The sequence below is a fragment of the Chinchilla lanigera genome, unplaced genomic scaffold, assembly GCF_000276665.1.
Source record: "Chinchilla lanigera isolate Chin_1 unplaced genomic scaffold, ChiLan1.0 scaffold00016, whole genome shotgun sequence".
NCBI classification, from domain to species: domain Eukaryota; kingdom Metazoa; phylum Chordata; class Mammalia; order Rodentia; family Chinchillidae; genus Chinchilla; species Chinchilla lanigera.
This window is the reverse complement of record NW_004955417.1, coordinates 25,667,845-25,693,343: the sequence shown is the minus strand read 5'-3', so window position 1 is coordinate 25,693,343 and position 25,499 is coordinate 25,667,845. Positions and strand designations below refer to the sequence as shown.

At 47.7% G+C, this 25,499-nt stretch overlaps 1 protein-coding gene across 3 annotated transcripts in view; it reads right to left on the bottom strand.

The window, feature by feature from the left end:
* The window catches only part of Col14a1 (collagen, type XIV, alpha 1), a 194,521-nt gene that overhangs the window by 80,724 nt on the left and 88,298 nt on the right, over positions 1-25,499 (bottom strand). For 2 of the 3 annotated variants that reach the window (XM_013512820.1, XM_013512819.1), the window contains exons 17-23: positions 25,295-25,427; positions 23,907-23,966; positions 22,197-22,348; positions 16,838-16,967; positions 13,704-13,826; positions 11,391-11,540; positions 3,319-3,435 (exon numbers count right to left, since the gene is read on the bottom strand). In XM_013512820.1, coding sequence (XP_013368274.1) covers positions 3,319-3,435; positions 11,391-11,540; positions 13,704-13,826; positions 16,838-16,967; positions 22,197-22,348; positions 23,907-23,966; positions 25,295-25,427 — 865 coding nt within the window. The remainder of the gene's footprint in view (positions 1-3,318; positions 3,436-11,390; positions 11,541-13,703; positions 13,827-16,837; positions 16,968-22,196; positions 22,349-23,906; positions 23,967-25,294; positions 25,428-25,499) is intronic. The other variant, XM_005381916.2, reaches the window with a different exon arrangement.

The following is a 25,499-nucleotide window of genomic DNA, read 5'->3' as shown; positions in this document are numbered from 1 at the left end:
CTGCTCTGGCCGGCCCCACCCCCAGTCCCTCGTCCTCCTCACTCTGGGTTGCTATGATTTGGAGAGGAGAGCGCACCACCCCCTCTGCTCACCACGGCCGCCGGCCCAGCGGGAAGCAGCCAGGTCTAACCAGCAGCTTACTTCATGCCTGCAAACTCAGTGACAGATTTAGGGGCATGTGACCCAAACTGGGCCAACATGAGTCACTACCTGGCCTTCTGCTGGGAACAAGAGGAAGAAAAGTTCTCTGTTTGCCATGGCTGGAAGTTGGAAAGTGGGGAGAAGAGGCACCATTCTGGGCCTGACTGGGGTCCAGCTGAGGATGGAGCCAGACCTACCTCAGCCTTACTGGAACTCCTAGATCCAGCTGAGCCTGAAGGCTAATCTTTGAGGCTTCTCAGTTGTGAGCCAATAAACCGACGCTTTGCTTAAATTCCCTTGGTCTAGTTTTCTACAGATGTAATAAACAAATTCGAATGACACAGCCTGGACAGTTTATTCACAAAAGCCTCGGAAATGTGCAGGTAATCAGTTCCCTTAGCAACTGCACATGAAGTGACATTAGAGAAACAGAGACCCAGAGGAGAAAGCAACCCAGCAGCCTGAGATGTCTGAGCACATGGTGAGGCCCGGGGGAACAGACAGGGAGGGGCCAGTGCCACCCCTGAAACCGCAGGAACTTCACTGAGGTGTCCAGAAACACTGGCCTGGCAAAGGCCTTTATCCAGCACACTGAAAAGCTGTGCCTGGCTGCTCCCTGGTGTCCCCTCTGCCGGGTGGGGAGGACAGCAACGTCTCCGTGTTTGCAGGAGCATGCGCAGCCCTGGAGGGCATCAGAGTCAGAACTCCAGGCTGTGGGACCTGTGGGCGCAAATCCCTCAGCTAGACACGTTGGCAAGAAGTAAATCAAACAATACTGTTGTATATTCTTATTTAATTGAGACTACACGGGCTCAGCTGAAAGGTTTCTGGGAGCTTACCAAAATGCAGAGTACAAGCTAACTTAACTAGAAGGCTACATCCTGGCTACAGTGACCTGTGTGTGTGTGTGTGTGTGTGTGTGTGTGTGTGTGTACATTCCACGTAGATCTGAAACGGTGCCCCCAATCTCACGTGAGTGGATGGCGATTGGATCGTGGGGTGCCCCACTCACCAGTGAGTTCATCCATGGATGCGCTCAGGGATGAATGTGCCGCGAGGAGGTGGAGCCTGCTTGGAGGTGGCCGCTGGGACGTGACCTAGAACAGGGCGTTCTTGTCCCTGCTCCTCCCTTGTCTCTCTGCGTCCTGGCTGCCGTGGTTGTGCAGCTCTCCTCTTCCACGCCCTCCCACCATGCATTTCGGCTGAGGAGCCAGCTGACCTTGGGCTGACCCCACTGGAAGCTGTGAGCCACGTAAACCTGTGCTCCTCGAGGTGTGGGTGCTGGCATTGTGGCTTAGTGATGGGGAAGTGACTGCAACAATATACGACCTCATTTTGGGGCCAGCAAAGCTCTTGGCTTTAGAAAGGACTTATTGTGGTTTCAGACTATTAGATCAATGTTACCAGACCCATTAATCATGTCCTCTGATAAACACCACTGTCAAATTGCTGAATGAATAGTACTTACGGATCGTACTAATTCCATTGGCAAAGCTACTTGTGATACATACTTTTGCCAATCTCTACAGTTACGATTTTTATGAAAGACAGCGAATATCCACAGGAGCTTGCTTCCTTCATTTCAATTTTTTCTGTTTTTGTTGGTTTTTTTGTTTTGTTTTGTTTTGTTTTGTTTTTTTGGTACTGGCAATCAAACTCATGACCTCACACTTGCCAGGCAGGCACTGGGTCACTGAGCTATATCCCCAGCCCCCTTTCAATTTCTTAAAAGATATAAATGGATGCAAATATCGTGGGATAGCATCAGAGAGTAATTATTATACTTAGTATTTTTAAAAACCTAGCAAATAGTAGTAAATGTTAACCCTTCTATATTAAAGTGTAATTTAATATATAAAATATAATTCAAAATTTGGTAGTTGTTTCATGAATCTTTCATTTAATGTGTCTTTCATCTAATTCTGATTAAGCTTGCCATTAATCAAGTTTAACACAACCACAATATTCACATATTATGTCCCGTGTTTCTTTTCCTTACTATGTGTTTCATAGTAAACCATCCTCATGGGTCCAACTTATGAGATGGTTTTATCATCCCAGGACCAAGGAAGTGACATCACTCAAGTAGATGGACACAGGAGACAAGATCTCGGCAGGTCTGGCAGAGATTCTAGAATGCTCCTCCTGCTTCAGATCATATTCTATAGGGCCATACATCCCAAAGATCTCCTAAATCGTGCTTTCCACTTTCTGGATTGCATAAAACATGAGACTTATGGATTTTAAATATAGGTATAGACAAAGGTATGGATTAGTAAACAGCCCCATCTAGACCTCAACAACGTAACTCCCGCTTTTTTTCTTTTTAGTAGGAAAATCAAAATCATTTGTCAGGAAAAAACAGGCTACATTTTTAACAACTTTGCTGTCACGTTTGAACATAAAAATAATCTTGCATTTGAGATTCTGCACTGTCTCCTGTGACCCCCACCCAGCAACAAGTGTATCTCTTTCCCTGTGTGTACAAATGGCCTTAAAGTACCTTTCCTTACTTTATTTCAGTTTTTGAATACTGTCCGCGGTCATACTGTGATGAGAAGATTATTAGGCCTTAGTCATTTGGGGGAAATCAGATTTTTGTTGTTTTTGATATTTTTGATAGTGAGGAGAGATCTGAATGGCTGTACTTGAGGCTGTAACACTGAAGACCTGTGTCACAATAACGTGGACGCACAACGCTTCTCTAGAAGGAGTTTGTTATTCACGCCTCACCCAACAGAGCATGAACCACTGAGAAAAGCATTCAACTCACACGGAGTGAATACCAAACGTCAGCGCCATACGGCATTCATGTTTCAGTCCTGGCTATGTGACTCCTTTATACGGATGATTTCAGCCTAATCCTCATACAACCCTAAAAGTCTGCCCTGGGGCTGGGGATTTAGCTCAGTGGCAAAAGCGCCTGCCTGGCAAGCGCAAGGTCATGAGTTCGGTTCCCGGTACTGGAGAAAAACCAAAAAAAAAAAAAAAAAGTCTGCCCTATAGTTTTAGCCACTATCAGACTAGAAAGCAGAGCTCTGGAGAGGTTGAGTCATTGCGCCTCACCCGTCTGACTCAGTAAGAGGGCTCTGGTCTACCGGTGCCTGGGCGTCCTCCTTTGAGACTGGAAAGCACCAAGCACATAGTGCTTGACAAAAATGCAGGCGACGTGCTTACCCTGGACAGATTCCACAACGATCCTGTAGGCTGTGGCATGGCGATGCACCTGCCACCGAGCACACAAGCTGGTCATTTCAACCTGATGCGCTTGGAGATTGGTCACACCCAAGAACACTGCAACGAGAGAGACGCATACTTGTGTCACACCATAGACAAAGCCACAAAAGTCCCTAAGCCTGAGAATAATTTATGGTCACATCAACATTCACATCTTTGTACTCAGAGTGGGAAATCCACCAACTCACAAGGATGACTTGAGGTAATAGTTTGCAAAACAGTATGTATGAAGTCATCTGTCTGGATTTATTTTTTTACATGTACATTATTTATTTATTTATTTATTTATTTTAAAAATAAAAGGAGGAAAACATTAACAGACAGACAACCATTTACAAAATAGCAGAAGAACAGTACAGACAAGGAAAGATATATGCACAGGAAAAAGACCAGATGCAATGGGTGATGAAGTGCTGAGTAGGTTTTATCTTTCCCCTTGTTTAAGTATGTTTCTATACAGTCAGTTATGAACGTATACTACTTTTATAATAAAAAGTGGTGACAGTGCATATTTATCAACCAATGAAATGCGTGATGCAAAGGGAAGGACAAAGTAGGCAGAATGGAAGTGAGACACAAACAGGCAGATTCACAAGGACTGGCTTTCAAAATTCAACTAAGACTATGTGGCACTTGTTGTCCTATGCCTGACTAATTTCACTTAACATTGCAGCAGAAAATGCACCCCCAGCCATGTACTCCGGTTGCCCAGGTGACCGTTCCTGTTCCAGTTCCGGTTGCCTCTGTTTCTTAGAAACAGCCGGTCACTGTGATGTGTGGCTCGTCACTACAATGCATATTGTAGGAACCAATCACAGACAGCTAAGTACTCTACTCTACCTCTGCACTTCCCCTTTACAGACCATAAAAACCTCCCTTCCTGAACCTTTGGGGTCTGACATTTTGAGGGACAATTGATTCCCTGTCAGTTCCTATAGACATAAAATATATCTGCCAAATCCTGGGTGCCATTTCGGTATTTCTGCTTGCTGTTGCATCTGGTGTGTTGGCCGGGAAGACCAACCATGCTGACCTCTTTGGTCACCAGTCATGGCCTTCGTGGACAGGGCAAAGACCTCTCCAGGTCCTGATGGGAAGGTGCGCTCTTGAGATTTTTTGAGTTCCCTCAGAGGTCTGGAAGAGGATTCTTGGCTCCCTGCTTGAGCGGCACACATTGGACCCCAAAGGGAGGAGGACTCAGTCTGTCTGTCTGCCTGCCTGCCTGCCTGCCTGATTCCAGTAAGACCCCCAGGGGCACCCCAGTTTGTCTGTCAGTCCTGCTCAGCTTGAGCAGAAGAAGCGATTGATCACCTATTGCTAGTTAAGACCACCCTTGAGGGAAGGGGGTTGGAATGTTTAACCTGAGTGCTGCTGAATGAATGTGTGAGCGAGTGGAATGGGCAACATAAGCAACAGGCTGCTCTGTCTGTGCACCCGGACAGGGAAGCACGGGTCGTGGTGGCTGACTGGGCCCTCACCTGTGGTTCCATGGTGATCAGTATATGGCACACAGAGGCTTGGCACCCTCCTTAGCTAAGTTGTGCCTGTGTCCCCATGAGGGGCAGCCAGGCAGGCATCTGAGTGGTCTGTCTCTGAGAGGCACCCACCCTTTGTCTGTAGCACCATCATTCAAGGGTACAGAACACATACACAGGAAGTCAGAGATAGGAACTAATAAAAACCCACAGTTCCTGACTTAGGCCTCCAGCCTAAGGTGAGCTCATCAGCCTTTGTATCAAGGGACTTTTGGACTTTTGGAAAAAGGGCTTTTATGGACTTAAAAATAAAACCATACCACTCAAAGAAAAAAAAGGAAAAAACGACACCCATTCTTCCTGAGAATTCCACCCCGGCACCCTCGTTGGCCACCACAGCTGCTGCCAACACCTATAGCTTCACTCCCTGCTCTCAGCTCAGCTACTTCAAGACAACTGAACTGGTTCCAGTGGGCCGTCACTTGCATGAGGCTACAGAGGCCCCCCAGGCACGCCTATCCTGGTCAGATGCTGTCATCTAACACCCGTCCAAGATGACTGTCAGTAATTCCTTCTGAGTTCCACATTTTGACTAAGGAAAAATTGTCTGTCAGCCTGACAAATGGGTTGCCATGGTTTTAAACAAAGCAACCCAGTCAAGCACTCCTCAAAGACATCAAAGAGGGGCAGGCAAAAGGCCCATATCTACAGCCTTCATTGCACAAAAAACACCTGAAAGCCAAAAGAAAATCTGGTCTAGTAGATGACCATACCCTCTGGCCAAAGATCAACATGTGAGTTATATGGGCAATGGAAACTAATAAGCAAATGCCTATTCAGACTAAAAAGTAAGAATTCTGAAAAACTTTAAGCTGGATCAGATGACAACCCTTCCGTTGGTCTGATGGGTGCAGATTAGGTCAGAGCAGGCTCCCCTTCTTCCTAGTAGACGATGGAGCACAATTCTCTGCCTTCAAAAGTCCCCTCTGTCAGAAGAAAGTTGCCATCACCAGGGCAACTGGCACTCTTGCCTCTCACCCCTTCTGCCATACGCAAATTTGCACCCCGGGAAGACATCTCCCCACACCGCTTCTGGGATGAGACCTCCTCTTCAAGTTAGAAGTGATTGTCTCCTTTGCACCAAGCCAGTCAGCCTCCCTCTCATTTAACGCTGTACTTTCAACTCTGACTGTTCCCTGAGAGGAAGATGAGGCCTGCATCAACCTGAGACAGATAACCACAATCCTGAAATTTTGAAAAATCTCCTCCCAGAGGTATGAGCCAAAAACTCACCTCTGGGCCTGGCCACCAACATGCTCCCATGGTGACTGAACTCTGTGACCCCCATTGACAATATCCTGTGTCACAGGAAGCTCACAGACATCCAGCCACACCTCAGCCACCTAAAGCAGTCTGAAACCCTGCTAGACTGTTAATCACCTCGGAACACTCCTCTCCTCCTGGTAAAAACAACCCCCAGATGCCCCTGGTTTACATGTCTAGATTTAAAAGATGCCATCTTCTGCTTGTGGGCTGTACCTTCGACCTGGAAGACCCAGAGACAAGATAAAAAGGCCAGCTCACTTGGACTCAATTACCATAAGGGTTTGGGAATTCCCCACTATTTCCAGGGAAGCTCTGACAACAGACTTGGCCACTCTGAGATGGCCTGTTTCTCTGTCCCCTCCTGCTTGCCATCAGAGTCCCCTGAGAAAGAAAGCAATTATAGACTTTAAGCTGCTAAACTATACCTCTCCTGCCTGTAAAGCCAGTTCAGGATTGCTGAGCTGTGAATGCCTCCATGATTACCCTCTACATATGCTGCCTCAGTCTGCTACCCCCAGCCTGCTGGTTCACCTGCCTGGACCTAAAAAATGCCTTCTTCTGCCTTCAGTTGGCTTTTGTCAGCCAGCCCCTCTTCGCCTTTAAATGAAGAGACCCCAGTTCTGAACTCAAAGGTTAACTGACCTGGACTCAATCTCCCAAAGGTTCAAAAACTTGTTTATCCTCTTTGGAGAAACCCTCATGGCTGACCTGTCTAGTTTCCCAGCACTGATATCACTGCACTCCTGATTAATGACACCTAAGCTGCCTGCTGGAAAGGCACAAAAGCTCTGCAACAATACCTGGCAGAAACTGGTTACAAGAAAGAAACTCTGCAAATTTCTTGGAGCTGCTGGCTTCTATAAAATCTGGATCCTTGAGTTCAGAAATACTGTCAGCCCCTGGGAGTGCCCAGTGACTTCCCTGGGCAAATACTTGGATCCGGTTGCTAAGGGCTGCCTATCCCCTTTGCCTCTGTGTTCTAACAGCCACTATCCTTCTCATCAAGAGAGCTGACGAGCTCACCTTAGGCCGAGACTTAACAGTCCAGGTGCCACATGCTGTCTGGTTCTCACCCAGTACCAAGGACTCTTATGCAAAACTCCTCACCTAACTCTTATATCAATAAAACCACTCGCTCCTACCATGTACCTGCCCACAGAGTGGGGCCCAACAGACCATGACTGCCTGGCACTGACTGATGAACTGTTCTTGAGCTGGTCAGACTTTAAAATATGAACCTCCTGACAGATGCTGAGTACACCCTGTTTATAGGTGGAAGTAGCTCTGTTAGCAATGAAATCTGACAGGCTAGATATACTATGGTCACTTTGGACAAAGCTATTTTGGAAAACTGCACTCAAAATAATCTGGTCCAGAGGCCCCCTCCAGGGATCTGATTGACTGAAACATCAGTCCCAACCAGAAAAACTTTACCCAGTACTCCCAGAAGATCCATCTTAATCAGAGCCAGACCTGCCCCCACTGTATATTCTATAAGCTCAGGCTGAAACACTGGCACCTTTACCCCTGCAGCCAGCTCAGGTTTTGGTATCTGTATCACTGGTCCTGACCTCCACCCAGATATACAGATAGACTTAATGCTTGTCTGTACCTACTCAGGCTGGCCTCAGGCATTCCCTACCCGAGCTGAGAGGGCAATGAAAGTTTGTAGGGTCCTGCTGTGAGAAATTATCCCTAGATATGGCCTACCCTTGACCATTGGCAGAGACAATGGGTCTGCATTTGTAGCAGAGATAATTAAATAAAAACTACATACAACATACAGGCCATAAGCTCTAAAAAGTTGAGAAAATAAAACATAACCCTGCTGAAACAGCTTGTAACCAGCTCTGTAAAGGTTTAGGTAAAAGACCAGCTATACCTATAGACATTCCTCACACACATATAACTCAGGTGCATATTAACTACCTCTTAAAGTTTCAGAAATCCAGCCTCAGATCCCCCATTCCAGAGTTGTGGAGAGTTTACCTGGACCAGACAGCTCCTCTAAAGTTCACTGAAGAGATGATGCACTCAAAGTCCTGCTCTGGTCTCTCTGGATACTGACCAGTGCACACATGCTGAAGCCTGCGGACATGGTTCACAGGATTGCTGTTGCCCTTGATTTTTGTGCCTTTTCAGGCTGCTTACCCCAGTCCTTGATTAAATCATGTCTCTTCCTAAAAGCAATTTAGGGAGAGACCCGATAATAAGGGAAAACTTTCCAATCTGGGGGACCTTGTCTAGAGTCCATGCTAGGACCACTGACAGGCCTAATGTTACTGCTTCTAGTTGGGCCTTGTCTCAGAAGATCACATGCAACGTGTGCAGCAAACTAGAAGAGAGGAAACTAAAAGCGGGGTGAAATGTAGCAGAAAACACCCCCTCTGAGTCAGAATACTTCAGTTACCCAGGTGACAGTTCCTGTCACAGTTCTCGTTGTTTCTGTTTCCTAGAAACAGTTGGTCACTGTGACACATAGCTGGTCACTACGTTGCATACTGTAGGAACTAATCAAAGACAGCCAGATACTCTACCTCTGTACTTCCCCTTTAAAGCCCCATAAAAACCTCCCTCCCTGAGCCTTTGGAGCCTGACATTTTGAGGGACACTTGATTCCCTGTCAGTGCCTCTCAACATAAAATAAATGTGGCTCCAAATCCTGGGTGTCATTTCAGCATTTCTGTTTTCTGTTGCAATCTAATGTCTTCCACACCACTCACACTGCCACATATGATAACATTTTGTCATTTTGGGGGCTGCATAGTATTCCATTGTGATCTCATTCACTTCAGATGCTAACAAAGTCTACCTCACAGGAGTGGGGAGAGGTAGGGTGGGTGCCAGTCTTCCCTTTCTATTCTATTAAATGAGAACATGTTTTGAAAAAATTAAAATGATAGAATATGCAGATATAACATACCAGATGATTACTCCTCTGTGTGCTAGGGAAAAAAATGTTTTTATTGCTTCCCCAAATAATCGTTTTCATATAAAAGTGTTGTTTCTCTAGGACAGAGGAGTAACATCTGGTGTTTCCGGGCTGGGAATGTAGCTCAGCAGCACAGTGCCTGCCTGGCAAGCACAAGATCGTGAGTTCAATTCCCGGTACCGGAAAAACAAACAAACAAAAAAACAACAAATATCTGGTGTTTCCCCTTTAGATCCAAGTGGGAAAAAGCCAAAAATTCATATTTACTCTCCCTAATGATACCTGGCTTCATTCATATAATTGATCTTACTTCTCCTTCTCTTTTAGTTAATTCATATAATAAAATTACCTTTTAATTATTTTTGCAAGATGGGAAAACATTCCTATCTAATTATAATTTATATCTTTATATTATGCCTTTCCACTAGAATAGAAAGGGAAGATTTTTTTCAAAAGCCAATTAAACTACTTTCTTTGCACAACAAAGGGAAATTAATCATGTTTCTATCACTAAGCTTTTAGAAATTAGATTAACTTCCTTTTCATTATATGAGGTTTTATTTTGCCTGGGAAGGGGATGATGAGCAATCAGCTCATGTAAGTTTTACATTAAGGACATGATTATAAAACAATGGAAAACTCTCAGTCTTTTACAGTAGGTTTGGAATCCTCAACATACTAAGGGGACGGGGAGAAAAAGAGGGAGGCAGAGGGAGGAGAGGAGAGACGAGCAAGAGTAGGGAGAGATTCTGTAGGGAAAGGATGTCCCGGAGACAGACGAAGGGGCACTGACACATCAAGCAATCCAGACAGGAAAGGAAAGCCGAACTACAGCAGGAGAGCGGAGAGGGACAGAGGAAGCACGCTGGCTCAGGAGGACCTGTGGGATAGTAAGCGCACAGCAGAGAGAAAAGCTTAGATGTTGTGCCTAAAACAGGGGCACTTCAACACCCAGTATAAGACCAGACGCAGGCCAGAGTCTTCCCAGAGCTGACACACAGACCGTTTCTCCTGAGACTGAATGTGCTCAGTAGCCAGCCTTTAATGAAGACCTCAAGAGACTCCACAGAAGAGATCTCAGAAGACTCCTTTGTGACTGGGCTGGGCCCCTGTGAAGCCCAGGGTAGCTGAGGGTCTGGTTTAGTAGAGCCCCTGTTCTTGCCTTGCTTGTCTTGCTCTTGTTTATCAGATTAGGGATTTCACTGGGAATGAGGGTGAGACACATGCGGAGGACATGAAGCACAACTGTTACAATAATAATAGCAGCTACTCATCGAGGGCTCGCCATAGGGTCGGCAGTTGACAGACACTGCCTCCTCAGTCCTCACAATCAAGCCTCAAGGAGGTTATTATCTTCATTTCAGGGTGGAGGAAGGTTGGCCAGCAAGCAGCGTCCTTACGACTTATTCTCCTGACCGTGCCCTGACCGTCTCCCTCCCGCGGGGCGCTTGCTCTTGGTAACACTCAGGGTTGTTTCAATTAGCACTCAGCGGAGCAATTTTTATTTTGATCATTCGTGTTATCTTCGTTGTGTAATAAAAACGCTGATTTTCTGTGCAGGGTAATTACATGGGATTTCCAAAGTATTTAGATTTAATGTGTGCCTGGCTTCTCTTTTCCTCCACATCGCTCCTTCTGGACGGTGTTTCATAGAAAGCCCATCTGAAGAAATATATTAAACAGATGGTGTGGAGGTAGAACAATCTCCAGGAATATGGAACATACAAGCTGGGATTTGGAAACACTGCATAATTTCATGGGCGTCTGAAAGCCCTGAATGCCAATGAGACATCCCAGATGCTGCCCAGACAGCGTGAAATCCCATAAAAGAGTAGAGAAGGAAGTTCTTAGCGCGATGTGGCATGCACTTTAACAAATGATGCGTGCATGTGCGTGTGTGCATGTGTGTGCGTGCGTGTGGCAGAGGGTAACGATGGCTCTGAAAAAGGCAAGCTGTCTCCTTGGCCCAGTGGACTGGCATTAATTGTGTCAGGCTATCGGCTGTTTGGAAAATTTCACCTAATTTGAAAAATGCCAACCAAGATTTTCCAGAAGGAAATTCTATCTGCGGGCATCAGGCCTATTGGAAAGCCAGGCGCTGACACCCCACCTGCCAACTAGGACTCTCAAGTCCCCCGAGGAACGAGCACACCTTTCTTTCCACAAAACACCATCCAGAAAAAGAAACGCCAGGCAACGCTGAAGCAGGCTTGAGTTACAAGTCACAGGGAAAGCCAAGAGGCCAGGGCACACGTGGACCGAGGCGGGAAAGCACTTACGTGTTTTCACCATGCCCGTTAGGGAGTCGCTGAAGCCTGCAGCCTGGGAGGCGAAGATCTTCACGCTGTAGTCCATCCCGCTGAGGAGGTTCGTGATGAGAATGGTGTTGATGTCAGCACCCACAAACGTCTCCAGGGTTGGCCCTGGAACTGAAGGAGAAAGGGTGCACAACTCGGTCACAGCAGAACACGGGAGATGCAAGGATGTAGGAGCACATGGTACTCCATCAGTTGCCAGGACGCCCCAGCAAGCAGAGCCCAGGGCTGAGGCAGGAGCCTGGTCTCACTGAGATCTCCAGCCCGTGATGGTACCACGCTGGAGGGTAACTTCAGGGACCGAGTCCTTTTCCACAGTACGGTTTTTGCCCTGGTGCTTATTCAGAGAAGCAGGCCCGCCTCAGAGCCCACTGCCTGCCATACTGTGAGCTACTTGCTGTGACAGACATTCAGCTACTGGGAGGAATTGTTCTCAAATGCTCCTACGCAGACATCCAACTCAGGCCCACAAGGTGTGCGTGCGGCAGGAGCAGCACACTTTTTCCTGGACATACAGCCCTTCCTAGCCACAGGGCAACCAGCATGCCAGTGAACACGATAGTTCTATCCACCCCTTTCAGGATTTTTAATGTGAGAGACATGATGCTTCTATCCCCAAGTTCTTGATCAACTGGCTTTCAGCATTTACATCTCCAGCTCTGTTTCAATTCTGTTTCAGGCAAGGTCTTTGATTATGTATTAAAAACCTTCCTCGCCAAGTCCTACACAGATGTGTTTACCTGCTGCCTCTTCCCATGTGGACCCATTCTTTAAGAGCTGTGAGTTAGTGACAGGTCCCTCACTGTCCACCTCTTTCCCCAAAGCCCGCTTCCACCAATGTACGGACGTACCCCGTGTGTGCTATCTCAGTAGCTGGAGTCCCATGCCCCCAACGCAATACAACTGACCATGTGTAGTTCTACACTGGACCTACCACAGGATTTCTCGGCCTCAGCATGATTCTCGTTTTGAACTGGATAACGCTTTATTATGGGCAGGAAAAGACAGGGAGTTGTGGGATGGTCAGTGGCACCTGCTCGCTTCCAACCGCAGGACTCGGCTCCCCGAGCCGGTGACAACCAAAAGGTCTCCACTGGAGGGCAAACTGCTCCCAGTGAGAAGCACCCACTTCAAACAAAGCTACTTAGAAAACCTAATCATACCTGTAAAGGGACCCAGAGAACAAACTGGGAAGGGATGTCTTGCAAACTGATATGGACTTCAGGCCTAAAGGGAGAGCAATTAGCAGTGGGCCCCCATCAATTAATCTACAGTGGGCCAGTCCATGCAGAGCCTATTTGCTGTGTGAGTTTCATGGTTCATGACGCTGTCTGTCTGGAGAGATCGCCAGTGGGTAATTTTACTTGTCTGAATCTGATGACATTAGCACCTGGCTAATTGACACAACAGAAAAGGCTGAAAATTGAGACGGCTAAGAGCAGCCTCTCCAGTGACAGACTGAAACTGATGTCGTTTATTGAGGACAGAAAACTGTTTTTTTTTAATGCCCAAAGAATGTTTTAAAGTTCCTCCTGCCAAGTTTGGAAAAATGCTCAGAGAAGCAACCAGAGTTCTGAGGGCCCAGGTCATGAAACTCAAAAGGGGTGTCCTACTATCCACTTCATACGAACGCTACGATGATGTTGTAGTGGGTGCCAGAGTGCAGGGTCTCCTCCTGCCAGCCCATGCACCTGGGGTACAGCCACTCACACACCTTCAAGATGTGAGAGGTGGGCCTGCAGGGTCTCAGTGCCTCATCCCTGGGTCCAGATTGGCCACAGCAGAGGAAGGCAGGGAGGTGGCTGAGGTGGCTCAGCGGCTGGCATGAAAGCATTTTGCCACTTTGATGAGTTCATCTCCCAGCATCCCTTCCAAAGTGACCAGACCAAGGAGTGGCGCAATAGCCTTTTTCCAACAAATCTAAGAAGAACTTGAAACCTGAGGTTCCAAATGTTTACAAGCTACATAGCCACTGAGCCACAGAACCCGCTGTCCCTGTAGAGTCTGGTTGTCTTGGGCTGCCTCCCTGTCCAGAGTGTGGCCAGGTCTGGTGGATGTGGAATAGACAGCGTCCTCTGCTCATCAGGAGCTCCCCATACTGTTCTGTGAGGTTACATGGCCCTCATTCTGATAATATCTACCTGCCCCAATGCTGACCACAATAAAAACTATTTTTCCAAACAGATGAGAGACACTTGCTATGTCTTTTAAAAGGTACAAAAAGTTCAAACAAAACCGTTTCTCCTAAAAGGCCTTGTGGACCTGAGAACTACATACCGCTGACAGGCTTGTAGACAATCCTGTAGCCCTTTACAGGCCCAGGTGGGGGATCCCAGGAGATGCGAAGCCGGTTATACCATTCTTCCGAGACCCTTAAATTTTGGGGCGCCGAGGATGGTGCTGGACGGGAAAGAAAGGAAACAATAAGGATTCAGGATAGTTTCCCTCTTTACGGGCTGCCAAACTGTCAACAGAATTTAAGACATCTTCTCACAGGGTTAAAAATACCTACAGGTGAAATTATACCAGAACACACAGTGAGAAATCTTTTGTCTGCTTTTTAAAATATTAAGTACAGGGAAAATTGTTCTTGTGATGGAGTGGTTTTATCTAAAGTTCAGAAGTTTATTCAGTGTCACACTGGTTCTTTTTCTTTTCTTTTCTTTTTTCTTTTTTTTTTTTTTTTTTTTGAGACAGAGCCTCACTATGTAGTTCAGGTTGGCCTCAAACTTAGCATTCTCCTGCCTCAGCCTCCCAAGTGTTGAGATTACAGGCTTCTGCCACCACTCCCAGGATTTTTTTCAAGGAAGTTTAAGTAAACAGTGGAAGTGGATAGTGTTCATTACTAATTTCTGTCTACATGAAGCTCTGTTCCACATGCATCAAAGAGCACATATCCCACAAAATTGAAGGTGCTGTTCACACAGTATTCATGGTTATTCTTGGAGGTAAGAGTCTGACGGGTTTTTGCTTTTCATCTTCCTATGGTACAAATATAGTGTTTGAAACTTTGTATCATTCTTCATCAGTTTTTGAAGTAAAAACATTGAAGACCCATGGAGGTCCTTGGCAAACTGTTATGCATGCTGACAGACACTATTATCATAATATTTTATTGATAGAGAATTACTTGTGCTGGCCACTTTTAAGATAAGTAGACCGGGCTGGGGATTTAGCTCAGCGGCAAAAGCGCCTGCCTGGCAAGCGCAAAGTCGTGAGTTCAGTTCTCGGTACCAGAGAAAAAAAAAAAGATAAGTAGACCATCCACTGCCGCTGAGATAATCTTACTGAACGGAGACTGCTGTACATAATGGCACTTCACTAATGAGATGTAAGTAACACCTCCACGGTAATAGTCTTGGTGTTAGATAGACACTGGTGCATTTATCTCCTTTAGTGGTTGTTTGCAGGTTTTAAAAAGTTTACGTAGTAGCAAAATACTAAAATATGGCAGAAAGCCCAACACACGGATGAAATCCTGATGCCGAGTACAATGGCCCCTTGGTGCACACGATGCATCCAGTGCCTACGCTGAACGAGATCAAGTCCCGACGCCAGGATCCGGGTAGAGGTGCAATGATACGCAGAAACCCCCCAGTGGCTCTGTTCTTCCTTTTGCACACGGACTCCAGAGAATCACTACAGCGACTCTGAGGGTTCCCGAGACTCTGGGTGCTCCTTAGCAAGGGTGCAGGCTTGGCCGGAGTCCGGGCAGAGGACGCACAGCTAGTACCGGGAGAAGGGGCAGATCCCAGAACTGCGCCGTGAGGAGGAGCTCATGCCGATTTGCGCAGCAGCAGTCGGGACTCTGGGCTGCAGGATCTTAATCACTTGTGAAGACCTCACTGAGAAACCCGCTCCGGGGCGCCCAGGTTCTGAAGCAACCTCTGACACCCTTCTGCACCTGAGGCCCTGTAACTACTGGCAATTATGATGGATTCAACGTGGTCACGGATATTTCGGACCCTTCTTCCATTGACAAGTGGAGGCCGTGACTCGCTCTTTGAATCTGGGTGGCTTCGACGGCTGTCTTGACCAACAGAGGACCGCAGAAGCAACACGGCTCATCCCAGGCGGAACCCTAGAGCCTCCGAGCCGTTCCCGCCTTCTGCCTCTTGCTGTCAGAGTCCTGAGTCAGTGGGAGAGAACCGACCACCTGACTGGAAAGCCCCATGCGGAGGCTTGGAGGTTTACAGACTCAGCTGAGGCCAGCCGTCACCATGCATGTGGGCAACCCAGCCGCCAGGGGAGACCACTGGGCCACGCTAACCAATCCATGGGACAAAATTTCCCAGCAAGCACTGGCCGATTTCCTGCCCCGAGCAATTGAGACGTCATGAAAAGGCCAGAGTTCAATGCTGTTAAGTTTTAAAGTGGGCTTTATGCTAATGTAGACAACCTTGAGAGGAATGAAAACGACTAAGACTTCAGGAGCTCTATCCCAGGGTTTGCACGCGCCCTCTCCTTTCGGTGATCACGGCCAAGTCGTCTTGAACAACCCACTGAGGGCCGCTTCCTGGGGCCGCACTGTGCAGCTGTGGCCTGGCGTGCTGGCTGACCAGGCACAGGGCAGTCCTGGGCTCTCGTGACGCTTGCTTTCCGGGGATGGGACATGACAGAAGTGAACAAGAGCCTGCCAGACTGTGAATAGTGCCGAGCCGCGATTGAAAACAAACAGCAAACAGACCGGTACTGCAGAACGTGAGCCACGCGGCACGGAGTGTTTGAAAGGGAGGGACGGAGGAGGCAGACAGGCAAACATCAGGGACTGGAGGCTCCTCCAAAACAAGGCCTTGATCGGTGCACGAGGCCTGCGAGTCCAGGGAGGCTTGGGTGGGAGCCACGGCCGCGGGACTTGTTAGGAGGTGAGAACCAGGACGACCGGCAGGACCCCGGTCACACGGCCCCCAGGTCTGCGGGGAGTGGGGGGACACAAGAATTCATCCTGCAGACCAGGAAAGCAGTGGGAGTTTCAAGACCTGAGCTCATTTACATTCTGAAAGCTCCTGGGACGCTGGCAGAAGAGGGCGAGCGGTGGGTGGGGGACCCCACTGCAGCTGGCTCCCGTCCAGCGAGAGACTGCAAGGTCTGGGTGGAGATGGACACAAAATGAACAAACATGAAACGCACTTCAGTGAATCAGCGGGACTTGTGATGAATCCCACGCTGGAGGAGAAAGAGCAGTTCTCAGGCCTCAGTTTTTACAGAAAAGAAATCTGAAGCCCAGGGCAGGGAAGCAACTTGCCCAGAGCCACACCGCCCACGTGTGTGCGTCGGACTCGAGCACAGATTTCTGTTTCCAGATCGCTTCTCTTTTCAACACCCCAGGTCACATCCTATCTCTCAGGCTGCACTTGGGAGCAAGCCGCTTGGGAGTCAGCTCGCGTTCCAAGGGAGAGGGCTGCACTTACAGGTTCTTCCAGGGGCGGAGACGCTGACACCTTCTCCATCCGAGTAGATGGGCGTCACGGTGACTTTGTATTCTGTAGCTGCGAGAAGGGGCTTCAGAACAATGCTGTTCTGGCTCCCAGGGACCATGACCTGCAAAGGAAAACCAAGAACCAAAGTCCTAGTAAGAGTCCCCCGTTCCGCTGACCCATGACCTGAGCATAGGGTGCACATTTTTAATCATCAGAAGCAAGAAGTTCCTGACAGTGCTAAGAAAAGAGCGGCATCAGGCAAAGGCACCTCTCTGACATGCTCCTCACGCCAGCCCTTGGGGTACAATCAGTAACACAGACGCTTGGGGTTGGAAGCTCTTAGGCCCCAAGGAGTAGCTTCTCTCAGCATCTTTTGGGCTGTGTAAAGTATTCAGAGACAGACTAATGTCGGGATGCGCAGCAGGTGCTGTGTATGGGTTGGGGGCGTTCCTCCCGTGCCCCAGGCTGCCACCTGCCTGCTGGGAGTAGCCTCGATGTCCTCTTGCAAACTCAGGCCCCTGGCTTCCTCCTGGGGAGAGGACCTGACCCTGGCACGTCATTCCTCCAATTAGAAAGGCTGGTCTCCGGCCAAGAGCAACAGAGCCGCAGGCAGGGGCCCAGTTTTCCGAGCTGAAACATACTTACCAGGAACACTAAAAAAATTCTGCTGGTACATTTTTAAATTTCTGAAAATGGATGTCTTCTGCAGTCTGAAAGCACTGTCCCTGTCTGTGGAAGCTTCCAAAAAAAGACTCACGGCAGAAGGGGGCAGGGCACACTGCCCAGGCGTGAGGGCGACACGCCACATGGCTCAAGATGCCAACCTGGGTGCCCTGAGGGGACACTGAGGACCTGAGAAGCCACGCTGAAGTAGCAAAACTCTGCCCGTGCTCACCGCCAGCTGCTGCGCACCGCTTGACCATGTAAAGAGCTGCCTCACGGAGGGAGGAATGTGAGGACTAAGAGGAGACCCAAGCGGCTTCGGGGAGTCACAAGACCGGGACAGCTGGAAAAGCTTTCCATGCAAGGGCCGGGTGAAATGCCAGCAGGCCGAGGGCGGTGCCGTCTCCTTCTGGATGACGGGAGGAACCCATAAATCAGGGAGAAAGCCCTAGAAAGCCTCAAGTTGAACCCCGAGCAGCTGTTGCTCAGATATCGCTAAGCTCTCAAAAGCACTGCTCTTTAATATGAAGAAAGAAGCCAGAATTAAGTGATCTCTTTGGACTCACAGGAGTGGCAGCGAAAGGCTCAGAGCTATGTGATGTGTGGGCACAGGGTCCCCGGAGGGAACTCCCGGACAAACTAGAGCCCTGCTGGGATCCAGGTGGGCTACCCTTCCTGGCATCGAGCCTGGGTATGGACAGCGGTGGCTGCCCCAACTTGTTCATGCTCTAGGGCGGTTCCTTCTGGGTGTTCCTCTGAACTAGAGCCTTCTGGGGCCAGGGACCAGCTGTCTGTCTAGCAAACCACCCGTGCTGCTATTCCTTAAATAAGGGCATCTCTCCTACTGAGAAGCACATGCTGTAACCAGTCGAAGTTAGCCCACAGAATACCTGACAGCAGTGTGACCATTTTGGAGGACTCATTTAGGTCACTAGGAAGTAACTGCTGTGGTCCATAATAGTGGCCCTCAGTTATCAAATACTATGTGAAGATGCTACTCTAAGTATTCAAACACATTCATGTAATTTTCATCACCATCTTTCGAGGTACAGGGTGCCACCACACTCATTCTACAGGTGGGGAAACGGAGGACCACACAGCTTAGTAAAGGGGCCACATTGAAAGCCTGGGAATGTGGTCCAGGCCTTGCTTTTAATGTTTACCCTCTATTCCACGTGAATGAATTGCTTGAACTTTTTCACCCTACTGAAATTCATCCCCAAGCGTAAAGCATGAATCTCTTCCGGGCTGTGCAGAGTTCTTCCTGCCTGAGCTGTGCTTGTCTGAGCCAAGCAGAGCTAGAGAAATACGTGTTCTCACGAAAACTAGACACTGCAGGTCGTGGCAGACCTGTGAAGGATGCTCATGGTTAACTGGGATGTAAACTCAGTCTGATGTTTTCAGAAATGAAACTTCGGGTCTGGCTCTACCGTTACCCAGAGGTCTTCAGAGCAGCCCAACCACCTGTGGCAAGCGGTCTCCTGCAGTAGAAGGTTCCCTGCACCTCCTAAGTTCCCTTCGTAGGAGATTCTATTTCCAGACAATAGTTTCAGACCACCTGCAGTGGGTGACAAGATGAAGGAGGTGGTGGTGGTGTTTTAACTCCATCATTGCAGACCAATACTTGTATAAAATACAGTAAAAGCAAATCGCTAGAAAAGTGACTAAGTCCTTGTACTGTTTCAGTGAAGTCAAAGGTGGCCACTGCTTCTGAAGCGGAATCTTAGGATCTGAGCTGGCTGTAGAGGAGCCCGGGCTGCCCATGGAGCAGCCCTACCCTGGAAAACTCCCCGCAGCTCAGAAAGCACCTTCCTGTCTGTAAAAGCTGCCAAAAAAAGACTCACAGCAGAGGGAGGCAGAGCACACTGCCCGGTGGGAGGCTGTGGCAGAGATTTTGACATGAGACTCTAGAAATCTGGACTCCCAGCCTGTGTTTTACCAATGAAGAAGGGGCCATGACGCTCTGCCGGCAAAACCAGGGCGATGTCACTGTCACCCTGCCATGCTCCGGGCAGAGCCAAAGTCCATCTTTATCAGGTATTTGGTGGGTAGTTGTGCTTACAAGCATTCAAAAATCTTTCCTTGGGAATATTTGGCCGATTTGATTGCACCTAGAACACAGATGAATATTTCACGTAACTTGACTGATAAGTAAACGCATTGCGCTTTTACGGTTTGATTTGCAACAGTCTATCTATACACTTTTCGCCGACTTCCATACCTCTGGCTGACCCGTTCCTCATGTAACCCGAGCAGCTCTTCCGGTTAAGGGGAATTTGGGGAGATGGCAGGAGGTGTCCCTCTTTCCTGGGCCATCTCTTTTTTTGCTTTTGCAACATTTTATCCATCTGTCTTTTGCTGCTGTGCATCATTATTTTAAGATATAATTTGTTATCTGTTCAACTTCAAGACTTTGGCCTAAGTTGGCAGCTGACTGTCCCACCTTCGTTTTATAACCTCAGCTTAGAAGTAACCCACTTTCTACCTCCAACGATATCAATCCATTACATTTATATAGCAGCAGTAACACTTAATAAAACAGATATAAATTCTCAATTAATATGCAGGTAAGTCCCCATAAATTAAGAAAGTGCACACAAATAGTGCACAAAAATCCAGTTTAGGGCTGGGGATATAGCTCAGCGCCACAAGCACCTGCCTGGTAAACACAAGGTCCTGAGTTCGATTCCCAGGACCAAAAAAACAAAAACAAATAAACAAAAATCCAGTTTAATTAACATTCACTAAAAGAGCTGAATATTGAAAGAATTCTACAGTACTTCCTTTTATATAACTGAAACAGAAACAAACACTTCTTCGCTGTAAGTTATCACCATGAAATTTATCAATATTTTTCACTTTTATTAAAGGTTTGTTTCACTGAGGCCAGCTAAGTCTTTTCATTTCTCCCCTTCATCTTGGCATCCAAGCATTTCAAAAACAAGCAGTACTTAATGAAAGAAACTGGCACAGCAAAAATTATCTAGAAACAACCCAAAGTAAATATTATTATAATTTTACCTTGCATAACTCACAAGTGCATGTGTGAGATTAAACTGTTACCCTTTCCAACTCAGCAGGAAGAATCCGCCAAGGAGCTTAATGTGTTTCTTGGAACAAGGGAAAAAAACCCAGAAAGCAAATAAACTTCTCACACTGGGAAGTTTCTGAGTCTCACTTTTAGGGACTAAATTACAACAGGAGGACAGTGATAGCAAAAATTAAACACCCCAAATTAATGAACTGGCATGCTTATGCACCGTATCAGTATTTTTCAGTTCACCAGCCATGAATTATTTGTAATGTATGGTCAGAGTGAACTGGAAATTGAACCTAATTTGTTGAAGTGAGCATCCACTCATTCCCTCAAATTCTCCCCAAACAAGCACAGGGACCTCCTGGCTTTTCACAGTGGATGTGGCTTTTGTTTCAGCCACAGTTGTCTGTGTAGCACATCATTTTCTTCCTTCAAAGGCTCTGCAAGCAAGGAAGAGACAGGAAGCGGATGCTGTCCCTGAGCAGTGGCGAATTTGGGAGATTCCTAGAGCACCAAAAATAATATGGCAGGGGACAAAGGATGCCACTAGCGAGCTAAGGAAGGCGTATTTCACGATGAAAAAGACAAATCTCTTCCGGCTGAAGAGCGGAGCCATCTGGTCTAACTGGACACGTCTTTAGGGAACAAGTTTGGGTTCCAGACTAAAAGGGACGATGTGAGATACATTTAAAAACCCTGGAGGAGCCAGTGTTACTATATGGAAAAATTACCCAGCTGAAACTGCATGCCCTGCAAATGTGTACTAACAAAAAGTAAATAAATAAAACACGTTAAAGAAAACCGGCGGGGGGGGGGGTGGTGGTGCAGGGATTTAGCTCAGTGACACAGTGCCTGCCTGGAAGCATGAGGTCCTGAGTTTGATTCCCAATAGCCCCCCAAAAACAGGGGCCAGAACATAGCTCAGTGGCACAGCGCCTGCCTGGCAAGTGTGAGGCCCTGGGTTCAATTCCTGGTACTAAAAAAAAAAAAAAAACTCAGCACACAAAAGTCTAAATCTCTGAGGAGAAGAGCTGGGGATTTAGCTCAGTGGCATAGCACCTGCCTGGCAAGCACAAGGTTGTGAGTTCGATTCCTGGTACTGGAAAAAAACATAAAAAAACAAAAGAACAAATCTTTGAGGAGAGACATCCATGATGGAGAATGGAAGAGGAATAACTATAAAACTGCTCAAAATGAGTTGCTATGCGTGAAAAATGTAGCTGTTAACAGACAATAATGTGTCGGGATCACTCCCCGCAAACCAAGAAGACCTTTCACGTGTTCTTCACTTGAAAGGCTTTCCTCAGACTCCCAGGGGCGTGGAGTTGCTGTCCTAAAGCTCTCTCTATGAACCTGCACGTAGGTGTATATAATACATTCTGGCCCTTCCATGGCCCAAGGTGATGCTCTAACAAGTGGTCAGGGCAGCAGCAATGATGCCAGGAAACAGACTTTCTCAGCTTGGAGCAAGCACCACGGAGCACAAGCCAGAGACCAAAGGCCATCAGGAAGCAAGCCCCGAAGTTCAGATTAAGAAAGAGCATTAGTTGGTGGAGACGGCAGGCAGCAAGCGCGGAGCAGGAAAGCTCGCGTGGTCTCCCCGGGGGCCTCGTTAGTGGTGTTAGGGGAGTCTTCCGCTGCTATACAGACCGTTCCTACCACTTCCTCCGCGGGGTCCCCTGGAGCTGTCAGGTAGGTCACCCTAAACTGCTCCACATTGCTGTCGGAAATGTCCCACGACACCCGCAGGCTGGAGGGCGTTTCCTCGTCTACAACCAAGTTTCTGATTCCTGTCGGGAAAACTGGAACAAACAGCAAAAGGAGTGGAGAACGCTGAACTCCTCGCATTGCACAGGAACTGCTTAGGGGTGACAAGAGCATCATTTAATGCGGTTCGGGGAGGCAAAAGCACACAAAGCAAGAGCAGCTCCACTTTACTGATCCACTGGGAGCCGAGATGCTGCCCAGCAGCCAAACAAAAACAAAATGGGCTTGAGAGATGCTCACAGGGGGCTGGGGATGTAGCTCAGTGGCACAGCCCATGCCTGGCAAGCGCAAGGCCCTGAACTCAATTCCTGGTACCAAAAAAGAAAATAGTAAAAAAAAAAAAAACGATGTTCACAGGACAAGGCCACGGGGCACTCCAAGTTATTAGCCCTGTACCTTTACCAGGAGCCCAAAGAGGAGTGTGGTCATGAGAACCCCACATACTGCCCTGCTGGAGAAATGGGCATGGTGCAGCGGGCCCCGCCTCCCCTCCTGTGCAGCCCAGCATCCCCCTCGCATCCCATCCTCATCCCCATGTCTGCGTTAGCACTCATCACTCCACACAGCTCTCGCCAGGCCTTCACCCGCCCTCCACATAGGTGCCGTCTCTCCCCTGACATTTGCCCCAACTCCCTTCCTACATGTTGACATATCCATTCTTCTCTTCCAACGCTCCTTCCTTTGTTCCATTTTTGCTTCTCTTTTCTGCCCCATTGTCCTTTTCCCCCTGTCGAGCTCTGCTGCCTCCACTACATCTCCTTTCTCTTCACTCATTCATTGGTTCATTCAGAAACAATCACTGAGCTCTTCCTGTATGTCACACGAGGTCAGGACTTGGAGACAAACAGTGATTAGCTTTTGACAAACACAGCAGAAGCATCACAGTGGGGTAGGATACTGACATTTACCTGGCAGAGGGAATGGAAGGGAATTCGAGGGACAGGAGTTCTAGATGGAAGGAGCAAATGGAGGAGAAATAGAAAATACGGTTGAGTCCAGAAAGAGAAGTAGAAACTATCTGGAAAGATCTTGATGTTACAATAGAGCTGAGTGCCCAGTACAGATTAATTGAAGAGCAAATGAATGGGAAACTCAGAGCCACTGAAGTGTTTCAGACAAAGCAATAAATGATATTAACTTTTGTGTCACTAGTTGATTGTGCATATAGTTCAGAGGTGTACTGCAGAGGCAGAGAGAGCTCAGCTGAGAGAAGAAACAGCCAAAGTTGTTCCCCACAGAAATATTTGCACAGACCATGATGCCAATAGCACAAGTCACTGAGAGAAGAGAAAGGCAAAGAGCCCTGGGGAGGATGCTATGTCATCATGCTTGGAGAAGCAAGTGAGAGTCCAGGACACAGATAGACCCAGTAGACAGATGTCACAGAGAGAAGGGCAGACAGGACAATCACTGCATGTAGAGGTGGAAAAGAGGTCAAAGGGCTCTAGAGGAGTAAACTGTGATCTAGTCTGCCCATGGAAAAAGGGAGGAGCAGCTCTTCTCTAGTTAATAATATAAAAGAAACGAAACTGGAAGAATATAGCTTCTCTGTCTAAATCAAATAGATGTAAATGAGCTTCTATGTGTCCTTACCTGTTGTTACTGGACTGGTTGGTGCTATGGTTGTGGCTGGTTCTGTCCAAAAACTGTCAACTGAAAACAAAGCAAAAAGTATTCACTACTTTGAGATTCGTAAAACCAACAGCCCCATACATTTGCATAAATCATTTGACAGCCTGTGAAGAACATTTCACATGTCTTGTCCTGCTTCTTTCCCAAGCAAATTCGTCAGTCATTGGAAGACTGAAAAATGAGTTGTTAAGTAAGGCAGACAAGTCTGCTCCAAGATTAGAAAACAGAAACCAAAAGAAGTGGAAGTTTCTCATCACAGATACTAGACTTCACATAAATATTTGGATTCCGTCTACCAAATTATGGAGCTTTCCAATTATTTTGAAGCTGGGACACAACCATGATAATTAAAGGAAATTAAATGACATGTAGACTAAGTCGTGCATGGCCTGCCCACAAGACCACTAGGGCAGGCGATGCGCTCGGGCCGGAAGAGCATCCTGTGCCTCTCTCATGCGCTCTAGGTCTGCTGTGAACACGGCACTGCACGGGCTCCTCAGCATGTGCAAACCACGCCACACCCACCAGCACGTCCACCCTGCCCGCCCCGCCTCCCCAGGGACAGTCCAGCTCCAACCACCGGGGATGCAGGGGCTCTAAGTCCCCACCACCTCAGTTTGGGCAATCAGAGGGTCATCTAAGGGTGCTCTAAGTCCCCGCCTCGATTTGTCTCGATTTTTGACAATTCAGAGGTTAATTCTGAAGCGGATGCACGGAGAACTTAGCTCCACTTTTCCCAGGCCCTGTGCCTCTGTCTTTAGTGTCTCACACAATTACCTCCCAATAGACCTCCTGGGTGCAATTTTCTATCTCCAAATCTGCAACCCAATCTAACAATTTAATACGTGCTTAATACCTCATTTTTTAAGAAAAGAATGAAGGGCTAAATCAATCAGTGGGTGCATTTTGTGCAAAATTCTTGGAACCAAGATCAACTTGGAAAATTCCAGTAACTCTTGAACATCTTAGCCCTAGACTTCTTTGTTTGCCAGCTTATTCATGCATAAATTATTCCATCCATCCATCCATCTGTCCATCTGTCCATTCATGCATGCATCCACCCATCCTTCTAAGGAACGCTGCACAGTTAAAGTGTGCCAAATACTGAGACTGTAATAATGAACAAGATGGGTTGGCCCAAGCCTTCATGGTGACAAGAGTCTAGACTAAGATGCTTTGCCTAGTGGTTTCACGGGAGGTACAGACATCTAAAGAATTCTGGGGGACAAAGTAAAACAGAAGCTCCATGGCCTCCGCTAAAGCTGGTACAGAGAGACCCTCATGAAGGAAGCCACCATCCCCGTGGAGCGTGGGAGCTGCTGAAGTCCAAGCTGGCCAGAGAGACTTACGCGTGGTCCCCACGGCGGTCACCACCTCACTCTCACTGCCGTCATCGAGCACAGCCAGGAGCGAAACTTCATACTCAGTGCCGGGATCCAGGCCTTCGATGACGTAGGAGTCCTGCTCTTCTTGTAGCACCACCTGAAAAGTATTTCTGCTTAGCGATTAGGTTCTCTTGAATAAAAAGGGGGGATGGAAGCTGAAAGATACGTA